The sequence below is a fragment of the Anarhichas minor genome, unplaced genomic scaffold (genome assembly GCF_050575085.1).
Source record: "Anarhichas minor isolate MPS153535 unplaced genomic scaffold, ASM5057508v1 ptg000010l, whole genome shotgun sequence".
In the NCBI taxonomy this organism is placed as follows: domain Eukaryota; kingdom Metazoa; phylum Chordata; class Actinopteri; order Perciformes; family Anarhichadidae; genus Anarhichas; species Anarhichas minor.
The window spans coordinates 5471082-5482951 of record NW_027466456.1 but is presented as its reverse complement, the minus strand read 5'-3'; the positions used below and the strand labels follow the sequence as shown (position 1 = coordinate 5482951).

The 11870-nt window shown below is 42.0% G+C and overlaps 1 protein-coding gene across 1 annotated transcript; it reads left to right on the top strand.

Moving 5' to 3' along the window:
• The first annotated feature begins 1363 nt into the window (after positions 1–1363).
• On the top strand, positions 1364–11158 carry LOC142946305 (uncharacterized). The gene is made up of 21 exons (XM_076087428.1): positions 1364–1498; positions 1623–1683; positions 1767–1940; positions 2300–2425; positions 2590–2730; positions 2952–3077; positions 3917–4039; positions 4254–4376; positions 4530–4652; positions 5602–5724; positions 5893–6015; positions 6543–6668; positions 7160–7288; positions 7437–7529; positions 7630–7725; positions 7923–8018; positions 8304–8399; positions 10087–10188; positions 10279–10384; positions 10647–10763; positions 11080–11158. Exons 1-21 carry the CDS (start codon positions 1364–1366, stop codon positions 11156–11158), a joined length of 2418 nt encoding a protein of 805 aa, XP_075943543.1.
• The last annotated feature ends 712 nt before the right edge of the window (positions 11159–11870 follow it).

Here is an 11870-nt window from a genome sequence, read left to right as displayed (position 1 = left end):
TGACAATGATGTTTTTTCCTAATTTGATGATGGTTGTAACAAAAATATTTGATGCTTTACAATACAGCAAAAAGTGATGAAATTTATAAAGATGGTCATTAATGTGGTGGTGGCTTTGTTTTGCTGTAAACAGCTGAGGAAAATCTGAAGTGAAGCCAGTCCTGGCCCACACATACAGCTTCTGTTGTCACTCCAGTCTAACTGGATTCTAACAACTACCAAAAGTACAAATCTTGCATTATTTGTGTTACTAATGCTGTATTACTTGTAAAATTGCCGCTGCTTCTATATATAATATTAATAATAATCAACTTTATTTTTGAAGCGCTCTTCAAATGGCTGAACCAAGATTAAAACGTTTATTTAATTCGTATTATTGCCCACACAACTGCTTTTCCTATTGCTGCTTTCTTACACACAGTCTATGATTTCACTATACCATCGTATATGGAATATTTCCATTAGTAGGCTACGGATGTCTCACAAGTGGTACACAACTACTTCAGCTGGAACTTAAAGCGTAACTTACTACCGTTGACTCTTCGACCTCCCACGTTCCCCGGCTGACCGAGCCTCCTGACTGCTTTATGACCTCTGTGTCAGGGTTCACAGCAGGGCCATATCCCGGAGCCGCCTGCGGGGCCTGACTGCTTGCTGCTGCTGCTCTTTAGCGGCGATTTGGGATTCGTGGAATGGGAAGTGCAGAGTTCCTAGACAGGATGTGGAGTCACTGCCGCAGCGTACAGCCCCCCCATACTGACAGAGAGCTGCCTTGCGTCTGCACGATTCAGCATCTGGAGAAGATAAGAAAGATCATTTTGACATCTGGATAACTCGCTGTCTTGCCGTCTATCTCAGACCCGTTCATAAGTGCGAGTAGATCTAACCCCGGTAAGTTTGTTACACTTTTACTCAGCTTGTGTTTCGCATAATTACCCTATAAATTAGTCCCACGGACGCATTTATGGGGTTTCAGAGTCTATTGTTGCAAACGTTTTATATAAATACCGCTGCTTTTCATATTTTCAAATGGAACTGACTTAATGTGAAACATGCAGCTGTATTCTAGCTGCTGTACGTTTCTTTTGTTCTGTGTAGACAGCCCAGGGGGTTGATGTTAACCTAATAACTGGGTGCTCTTACCCCTATGTTGTTCTGCCTGCCTGGACATGCACTGCATGGCTGCTGTGTGTGACTGCTGCACACAACTCACATAAGTAGGCCTAAAATGTCACAAACTTATTCACCTTTATAGTAATTGTCACATGCTCTTTACTGTTATTTTCTGCATTATTGTTTTTTCTTTGGCCGGCGTGTGGCTCAGTAAACACACCTCCTCATCTCCACACAGATTCGGGTGATGATGACTCACCTCTGGATTCTCCTCTCAGCCCTGCTGCTGGTTTTGGTTCTGGTTCTGTCTGAGTCGGAGCCTCTGAGCAGCCCTGAGGAAAATGAAGTCCTGAAACACACAGAGACGGAGCTCACTAAGAGCCAGGCCAGTGACCATAGGAAACCCTCCACGCTGTTAAAGAGATAAATAAGAATAGAGAGATATGTCCTTGTTGGATCATGTCATGTGCATAAATCAATATGTTGGTCTCTCCTGTTTTTACAATCAGGTGACTGAAAATGTCATCGGAAATCTCAGTGAGACTACCCCGAGCCCCATACCTACCACAGGTGAGTTTTTTTAAATTCATTTTTTCTGCGTCTCTTTTTACTGTTTCTCCTTAAGTTGCTATATTTTTCTTTTACACGAGCAGCTCCTTCGACTACCACAGTTTTCCCGAGCCCCGTTCTTGCTCCTCAGTGTCTGGGAAACCAGGTGATGCTGGAGAACAGCGCAGGCTGCGGTTGTCCATCTGGAATGGTGAAGGATGGTGACAACTGTGCCTGCCCTGTGGGCCTCACTCTGGAGGGGGCAGCAGGGTGCGAAGGTGAGAAGGGGCAGAGTCAGCGACAGAACAAGTGTTGAAGTGACGATATTGGAACATCAATAAATCAGTACTGTATTCAATTTCAAGCGTTATTACTGAAAAAACAAAAACACAATCGTCAAATCAGTGAAACAGAAGATTTCCCTAATGTAGCAGGACCAGTATTCAGAAGAAGGCTACCCCTAGTCTCGACTGTAATCCGCTTTCTTTACAACAATTTTGCATTTGATATTTCAATGCTATACTAAATGTTTTCCATCGGCGCAGTAGGAAATGAAGCACCTGTGTTATGTGCTTAGTGGTTGCACACGGTGATGTCAGTTTGATGCAACATATTATCTTCTCTCTGTACTCCACAGACGTTGATGAGTGTGAAGTAGAGGGGCCAGAACCATGTGGTCCCCATGCCAGCTGCACTAATAGCCCCGGCTCTTACTCATGTAGCTGTCTCCGTGGTTACCTGATGGGTGCTGGAGGGTGCCAGGGTTCGTCAGCCTCTGTGTGTGTGTGTGTGTGTGAGAGAGAGAGAGAGCGAGAGCGAGAGAGAGGCAGAGAAGATGTACCGTATGTGTGGAAGAGTTGATTATCTGTACCATTCTAGCGCTGTGTAGTATGATCATAATGCATGTGTACCGTATGGGTGTTACAGATATAGACGAGTGTGCTCTGGCTGCAGTGACGGGCCTGCAGGCCTGTCAGGGTGATGCTGAATGCAGAAACACCCCTGGGTCCTTCACCTGCTCGTGCCCTTCAGGATATGTAATGGCTCTTAATGGAAAAAGCTGTGCAGGTGAGACTGATGTCAACATCTGGTGTGTAAGACTGGGGAATGTGGGTCTACACATCAAAACAATGTATGTTCAGAAGCATTGTAGCATTTAGAGGTAATGTCTTCCCCAAGCACTCTTGGACAGGATGTCTGGGTGTTGTTGTACCTCCGTAACTTCGCCGTATCCATACAAGGCTTTGAAAGCTTCCTATTTATAGTTCTTGGTTTCTCTTTCTCTGTAGATGTGGATGAGTGCAGCTTCGAGGAGCTGTGTCGCCGTGAGCTGGGAAACGTGTGCGTGAACACTCCCGGCAGCTTTGTGTGCCAGTGTCAGCCAGGCTTCAGAGCAGCGGCTCCAGCCTGTGTTGGTAAGTCTGACATTAAGCTCCACCACAGCTGGATGAGATCGATGTTCAGATTTGATCTGGTGTTGTGTGTTTCTCATCATTCACTAGAGTTCCTCCGGACTTAATGACTCCCGCTGGCAGGAAGGAAGGCTTTGCAGGGATAGAGCGCTTTAATCTGCTGCTTTGCTGCTTGCCGGCTTTGTTTTTGTTTCCGCTCTTTCACCTTTTCTTTAATGACTAATTTCCTCTCTTGTAATAATCTCCCCAATACTCTATTAGCTTTCTTTTTTTGTGTGTGTTTTTTTTGTGTGACTCTTCTGCAATTCTGGTCTCAGGTCCTGTGTGTCCAGACTACACTGTGTGTCAAGGTATGATGTGCTTCTTTCCATGCTTAACACATGCTGCTTGCTTTTTAAGGGGTTAAATTGTCAAGGTAACAAACAAATCACAAGCAAAGTCTGGAGTGTTTGGAAAAGATCATCTTTCAGATGTAATATCTTCTCTTTTTTTACCCATGTTTTAGCACTATTTCAACAATCACAATTTCTTTAAATTGATTTAGGAAAGTAACACATGTGGTGTTGGACAAAGGGAAAATGAAATATTGTCTTACATTAATACAACAGCTCCCCATAGTGTTGCAGGGACAACATTTTGAAATGACTTCTGCCTAATAAAGACTTGATGGGGGTTTGGAGACATAAAAATGAATTAGTACCTCAACGGTGCATTGCACAGACAGCAGTTGCTTTTTACTCAGCAACAAAACGTTTTATTGCAAATCGTGTCACAGCAAGTGAATGAAAAAGTGATATACTTCATGCAGCGTTCTCTGTCTCCGTCCCTCGTCTCTGTCCCAGATGTGGATGAATGCACGGAGAGTCCTGCGGTGTGTGACGGTCAGGGTGTGTGTGAGAACACGCTTGGGAGCTACAAGTGTGTTTGTCGACCAGGTTACCAGGGAAACGGCACACACTGCGAAGGTAAGCAATTAGTGCTGACGTCCCTCCATGGAAAACTCCTGTTTCCTGTAGACGGGGTCAGCTTACTTGTGTGCGCGTGCTTTAATGCTTGCTGTTATGCCTTCCATTAAAAATGATCCCGAATGGCAGAAGGATAATTACTGAATGGAAATGAACTGAGTTTTGGATCTGTTCTTTTTTCTTTCTTTAATCCGTGTGTGCGCTCTCTTTCCAGATGAGAACGAGTGTGCATTAGGTGGTCACGGGTGTGACACCAACGCTCGTTGTGGTAACGTCATTGGCTCTTATTTCTGCCAGTGCTACCAGGGCTTCAATGGAGACGGACACTCTTGTTTTGGTGGGTAAGCAGTGTGTGGTGTGTTTTCCACATCAGTGGTGCTCAGTAGTCCACCAGTGCTACTTATGTCATGCAAACAATTAATCATTTGTGCCAGCAGCCCTTGGGCATACAGCACTCACCAGATACCTTCAGGATTGTCCTTGTTTACAGACATTGATGAGTGTGCTCTAAACAACGGCCACTGTCAACACAACTGCTCCAACGAACCAGGAGGGTACAGCTGCCAGTGTGACTCAGGCTACCAGCTGGACAAGGATGGACTCAACTGCACAGGTAAAACCATAGGCTGTATATACAATATCTAATAATAATAATCTAATATCGGATATATCTTTATATACAGTCCATGGGTAAAACCACAGGTCAGGAGTGGGGTGTCGATCAATTACATCAACTTTTATGTGATGAAGGGAATAGTTAAACATTTTGAGAAATGCATGCATTATGCCAGACAACTCACCAATAATATTATTTAGCTGGTTACAGTAAGCAATCTCTGAAAGTTATCCTCCCTGTAAAAAAGTTATTCGGGTAAACATTAAAAGCTGCACTGCGGAGAGTATAATGGTGTGAACACTTGCCAAAGAAACATCAGTTTGTCACGGTTTTCTTAACACTTTGCGTCGTGCACCTTGAACGCGCCATGGTCAGAAGTTTGGAATTTCAACTGGGAGTTGTCTGGAACGCAGCATTAGAAGATATCTATATCACTTTTGCTTAATATGTCACTAGAACCAGGAGACTACGCTTAGTTTAGCAGAAAGACTGGAATCAGCTTGTCTGGCTCAATCCAAAGATAAAAAAATAAACATTATTACACAAGACAAACAATTTACAATTGCCTCTCATTCTCCCATTCACACTAACTGACACACCCATGACATTCATTTTTAAGCCTGTGAAAGAATTACATTTTTGCATGCAAAATGAGCTGTAAGGCAAAGTGGAAGGGAGTTCCATCATCAAAAGGATCGTCTCCCTCCAGATGATCATCTACGAAAGCCAATGCCAGTTTTGATACCTTGATCCAAACAACCTGTCTCTTATTAACTGGTCCTCTTTGGCAAAAACCCCACTCACCTGGCCCTCCAAGCTTGTTGAAACAAGTGTTAAAAGGAATTGCAAATATGGTGTTTGACTTAAGTCTGAATGAGCCCTTACAATACGTGGAGCCCTGTTGTGCCGTTACAGAAAAGTTAACTAAATGTCTCTGATCTCCCAGATGTTGATGAGTGTCTGACACTGAATGGGACCTGCGAGCATATTTGCATCGACACTCAGGGATCTTTCCAGTGCTCCTGCAGGCCCGGCTACCAGCTGCACATCGATGGCCACACCTGTGTGGGTCAGTCACTCACCGACACTCTTTCACTGTTTACCTACTCATTTGAGTCGTTTAAACAGGCTGATTCACACAAACTGCCATGAATAAGTCATCTCACGTTCTCATTTTGTGTGTGTTTGTGTCGTGCATAATTATTGTCTATGTGTGTGTGTGTGTGTGTGTGCTCAGATATTGATGAATGTAGACTCCAGAGTGGCGGCTGCTCTCACATCTGCACCAACTCTCCGGGAGGATACATTTGCCACTGCCCGCCTCCTCTTTTGCTAGACACAGACAACCTCACCTGCAGCAGTATGTTTCTCATTACAGTGTGGACATCACATTATTTTAAATCAAACTGTTATTCTTATTACTTAGATTTGTGTTATTCGTGATCTCATTGTAGCTTAAGATATCGCAGTTTTAAAGAATGGTCCACACACCGAACTTTAGCACAAAATATATATTCTAACTCTTAAACAACAGTTTTGACTAATTACTTATAGCTATTGCATTTTTCAGAGAAGAATACTTTTTATTTGATGTCTTTTAATATCATCTGTCACTTTTAAAACCAATAATGTCCAATAATTTGACTGTTGCACATAATTAAGGCTGCAACTAAAGATTATTTTATTATAAATGAATCTGCAGATGAAACTCTCAATGAATCCTATTGTCTCTGAAGTGTAAGAAAATTGAAAAAATGCCATAAAATAAGCTAAAAAATAGCAACAATTTTCACAAGTTAGAAACTGGAATCAGGGTTTTTAGCTCTGGCAAAAAATGTTTATAATTTGTGAATATTCAATGTTAAAATATTTTTTCAAATTGAACAGATGTTACATCCTGCAAGCTAAGAAATGGAGGATGTGAGCACATCTGCTCGGTGAGGGCTGAGGGCCAGGTCCAGTGTAGCTGTCGGGCAGGCTGGAAGTTGGACGAGAACCAAAGGAGCTGCGTGGGTGAGACTTGATTTTCTGTCCTCGGTGCCACTTTTTTTTGGGAAAATCTAATTTTGTTTATGCAGAAGAAGTTTAATGTTTTTTTAAATTATTTTATTTTAAGTACATATTCTCTTTTCAGACTTCGCAATCTATTGAAACAACCATACAAAGATTCTCAGAGCATCATTTTGTAAACATTTATTGCTGCAAAAACAGTAAAGAGCTGGAGAGGTTTAAATGGCTACAATCAACTTCTCATCCATTTTGCACTTGCCAGGCGGGAGGTGTTCATTAAAAGCAATCACGGCAGCTGGGTTAAAAGGAAGGGTGGAAATCGGATGACTGGTTCAGCTGTGGCCACATTTTCTGGGATGATGAGCTTGTGTGCACACAGCCGAGCTTCCCTGCTCTTTCAGCCCAAAAGCACATAAACAGACTGCAAAATACAGATTGTTTTGCAGTTTTAAAATGTGTAACTGTGTAACTGTCCCACTGTCTTTTGTCATAAGATGTGAATGAGTGCGGGGACTTCACAAACGGAGGTTGTGAGCAGCTCTGTTTGAACCATCCGGGGGGGTTTAACTGCACCTGCAGAGCAGGGTATGAAGTGCGAACTGATGACCTCACCAAGTGCCAGCGTGAGTCAAACACCAAACATCAAGAAACGAAGATCATGATGAATCTTGCAGACAGCAGTAGTAGCAAAAGGGATCGCTTTATTCTTGTTTTTGTGAGGGCTTAAATTTGAAAATGAAATTATGCTGATTAACTTCTCTGCCCTTCCAGCTGTGTGTAACCCTTACTGTCACAACTATGGAGTGTGTGTGGCCCCAAACAGCTGTGAATGTCCTCCAGGCTACCCTGGACAAGGCTGCTCAGGTACAAGCTTTGACTGTTCTATATGGACACCACATATGTCATTGTAATATCACAGTTATTTGCTGTTGCTGTGAGAATCCATGTTGATTGTGTATTTCAGCCATGTGCTCCCCACCCTGTGCCCACGGAGGTACCTGTATGCGCTGGAACAAGTGTCTGTGTCCTCCTGGCTGGACCGGAGCAGGCTGCCATACAGGTACATCACCTCGGTTGTTAACGAAGACTGCCACACTTCTGGATAAGCAATCGCTGTAGAGACTCTGTCTGTAAACACAGGCAGGATATAAGTTCAATTGAGTAAACAAAGCAGACTGCGCTAAAATAAAACAGCCACTGTTGCCTCAGCAGTTATGAGATGGTTACATTCTCTCTCTCACTCTCTCTCTCTCTCAGCGGTCTGTGAGCTGCCCTGTGCTAACGGTGGTCGCTGTGTGGGGCCTGATACCTGCCAGTGTCCCTCGGACTACACCGGCCCCCAGTGCCTCTTGCGTGAGTAACAAAACCACCAACACATCTGGCTTCAGTTACACCAGGCATGCAGGTACATCGTGGGGCCTCCATGCTTGTTAGCAGCACTGGCTGGTAAAATGTGTCTTATGCCATGATGGAAAAACAAAAAACCATCGGGTAATTTAAGAAACGTCATGTTTAGATTACACAATATACCCCCAACTTTCATTTTTCAAAACAGACCTACTTCTATCTGTGTGTGTGTGTGTGTGTGTGTGTGTGTGTGTGTGTGTGTGTGTGTGTGTGTGTGTGTGTGTTTTGCAGCCCTGTGCACTCCTGCCTGCCAAAACGGGGGAATATGTGTGGATGTCAACAAATGCACTTGTGTTGGCGGATGGCGAGGAGCTCGTTGCCAGATAGGTGACATTACACTAACTATGTTTTATCTATCCCGTGCTACACAATTGTAATATTATCAGCATGCATTTTACACACATAAACCATGTTTAACCCATGTTTCAATATAGTAAAATGTAGTATAGCTAAAGTCAGAGAGAATTGTTCCCCACTTGTTCTAATTTATGCAAACGCATTACTTCTAATGGCTTTTTCTCTGGTGAGGTGCTGAATTTGTTGTTGGCCCCTCTGCACCACTTTCCCTTCCCAGCACCTTTTTCACACCGAGTTTAATTTGCCTCCATCAGGACGCAGGTTTTCCCTCTCCAGAGGAGTCACTAACTGATATATCAGGTTCCATTATCACATCAGCTATTGGGCTTTTTAAACAAAATGAGATTTGGGTTGTTACCAGCTCTGGATGCAGCACAGTTTTCCTTGTTCAGGCTTCTTCTACATTAACCCATGTACTTTTTGTGTTTTTGTTGTCTTTTTTCTATTGCTGTACTTTTCTATATTTATTATCATTGACTGCGTGTCTGTATGCCAAATTCCCCCTTAAGGAGATAAAAGCTTTTCTATACTCTACTTGTGCGGGGAGATTTCAAAATAACAAATTGTGAGCTTAAAATGGCTTTATGGACCCAAAATGGAAAATGTAATGGAAAATACAAAATGCGTATAATTGAGTATATACTGTATATGTATATAATATGTGTATATAATCATATCATAACTTGCCTTGGGACCCAAACAAGAGGTCCTAACAAAAATCTAAGAATCTGATTTTTCTCTTTTCCCGCCACTTTTTTGTGTGAAATACTTTTGTCTCCAGTCCTCTAACAATCCTTCAATTGAAACAATCTGAGAGGGAACTCTTTATTTGAACTGCCCTCAACTACTTTCACGAGGAGTCATCAGTGCAGCTGAAACTATTTTGACAATCGATAAATGATTTAAATAATTTTTCAAGGTAAGATGCAAAACAAAATTGCTAGTTCCAGCCTCTCAAATGTGAAGATTCCCTGCTTTTCTTTGTGTAATATGATAGTAAACTTGATATCTTTGGGTTTAGAATTGCTGTCCAGACAAAACAAGCATTTGATGAAGTCAGCTTTGACTTTTAACTTTTAACTATCTTTTGACAAGCAATAATCAACAAAATATTTGGCCGATTAATTGGTTATGATAGTTAGTTGCAGCCTAAGGTCCAGGAAAACATGGCTCTATTTTGTATTGTCAAAAGCCAATAAGCATAAAAGCACAAAATAATAAGCACAAAAGGTGTGCAGTTCTCCAGGCAGCCAGTCGGTGGAGCTGTGCACAGATTGTTGAGCAGCTCCAATCTCTAAAGGCTAAAGTCACTGTTTGATCTTTCTGACGGCTGCTGGATATATAGTCTCTACCTCTAAAACGTTAAAACATTTTCAAACAACAGCTGAAAACCTGTTTATTCTGTCTGTCATTCTTATTATTTCTCTATATTGTCTAATTGCACTTGTGTTAATGTGTTGCATTTGTATTTTTTAATTGTAAAGCACTTTGAGCTACATCTCTTGTATGAAAAGTGCTCAATAGATATAATTATTATATTAAGCTGATGTTGCAATGGAAATAATATCACCAATTTTCCCTACTACTATAACAGTAATAGATGTTCTGTGAATTTCTGCCCTAATATGTTGTCTTCTGTATGTTCTGTCTCCCTCAGAGCCTGTTCAGTGTCAGAAACCTTGTAAGAATGGTGGAGTGTGTGTGGGCCTCAACAGGTGCCGCTGCGCCAAAGGATTTACTGGAAGTCTCTGTGAAACGGGTTCGTCTGTGTGTGTTTGTGCATGTGTTTAAAATACCTTTCTAAGCCGTCACTTTGCATTAACACTCTTGCTGTGTGGTGTGTCTACAGCAGTGACCACCCCCTGTGTGCCGCCCTGCCGACACGGGGCCACATGCAGTCCTCACAACACCTGCACCTGTCCAGAGGGCACTGCTGGCCTGCGCTGTGAGAGACTGTAAGTATGAACGACACCAACAACAATAACAGAGTCACAAATAACACCAGCGTTTCTTTAATCTGGGGTCTGTCTCCTGCTCACAGTAGTTACAGTTAAAGGCAGCGTACAATTTAGCTGGTGCTGTTCTTTTATTTTGCATATCAAAGAAACAATCATACATTGTTGATGAACTGTGTGTAGGTTTGGGAAAGCCATGTGATTCAAATTATTATTATTACTTATTGTCATGGATGTGTGTTTGTGTTTGTGTGCTTCGTAGGACGTGTCCTGTGGTCACCACGGTGGTCAGTATGGCTCGAGCTGTACGAAAGGCATTTAGGGAGAGTTACGTTGACCGCTGTGGACCTCTGGGAGTTCAGCTTTGCACTAAATACAGGTTACCTGTTTTCTTATCACATTCGATTGATGTGTATTAAGTACTTTGTGAGGTTAGTTGTTTCAAGTAGCAGAAGGGTGGAGTTGTATTACAGGGCTGTTCAGTCATGTTACAATACCTTTCCTGTCGTCTACTCTTTTATATGTACCTACTTGAATAGATTAGATTTCTAAAAAGTTATTCAAGTTCAGGACAAAACCTTATTGCATAAGCAAATGTGAGAGGTGTGTTACAGTATCATTTGTTTTTGTTAGCGTATGTAAAGGTCAAGTTGGATCAGAGGATAAGTAAAATGATGATAAATGTTTTGTTCCAGGACAAACCAGGCCCGTGTGTACCTGCAGGCCTACAGGGTGGGCTACAAAATCCAGTGTCCTGAGAGGAAGGGCAGATGAGTCATGTTGTTTAAACGCTCCACGTCATGAGGAAACATCACCCAACAGACAACAGACAAGAACTGAAAGGAGACGAGCTGTGAACTGTAAAATGTAACTGAATTAGTGAAGAGGGTTTTTGTGGCTTCTCTGAGGGCAAGCCTCTACATAAGTTGATATAAGTTGACAATTATCTTTAAATCAGGTTGTACGCAAACATGTTTACATTATATGAGAAATATTCCTCAGTACATAAATGTGCAATGGTTTCATTATTTGTCATGTTTGTATATGTCTAATGAAAGTTATTAAACATTACTTTTTTTTGTCTTTTTATAAAATGTCAAACTTGTAAAGTACATTTTTATTACAGTCTGTCAACTCTTGTCAATGATTGTCTGATAATATTGGCTGTCAGCATAAGGTCCTACAGTACTCAAGAGTTCACTTTAGGGAATATTACCAATAAAGATAAAGTGTCACACAAACATACACGTCTTTTGGGTTAATGTCTCTGATTTTAAACTAGAATGACAGGTCGAAGCTCGTGCTCATCTCACTAAACAACTCACAAAAGCAGTTCTGCGTCTACTTTTACTACTTACGTCGCTGAACTGCAGTATATTCTTATCGCTGTGTAGTACTGACATCTGCCCTCTTACCCAGCACACAGGTTGATGGCCTTGTTTGCACTGCTTTCCTGTTAAACTTGAATGTGTAAGCAGGCAAAAGG

Coding starts and splice junctions, on each gene's coding strand:
- LOC142946305 (XM_076087428.1), top strand. CDS start 1,364: ATGACTCACCTCTGGATTCTCCTCTCAGCCCTGCTGCTGGTTTTGGTT. Junction 4,653..5,601: donor GGATGGACTCAACTGCACAG/GTAAAACCATAG, acceptor CTGATCTCCCAG/ATGTTGATGAGTGTCTGACA. Junction 5,725..5,892: donor CGATGGCCACACCTGTGTGG/GTCAGTCACTCA, acceptor GTGTGTGCTCAG/ATATTGATGAATGTAGACTC.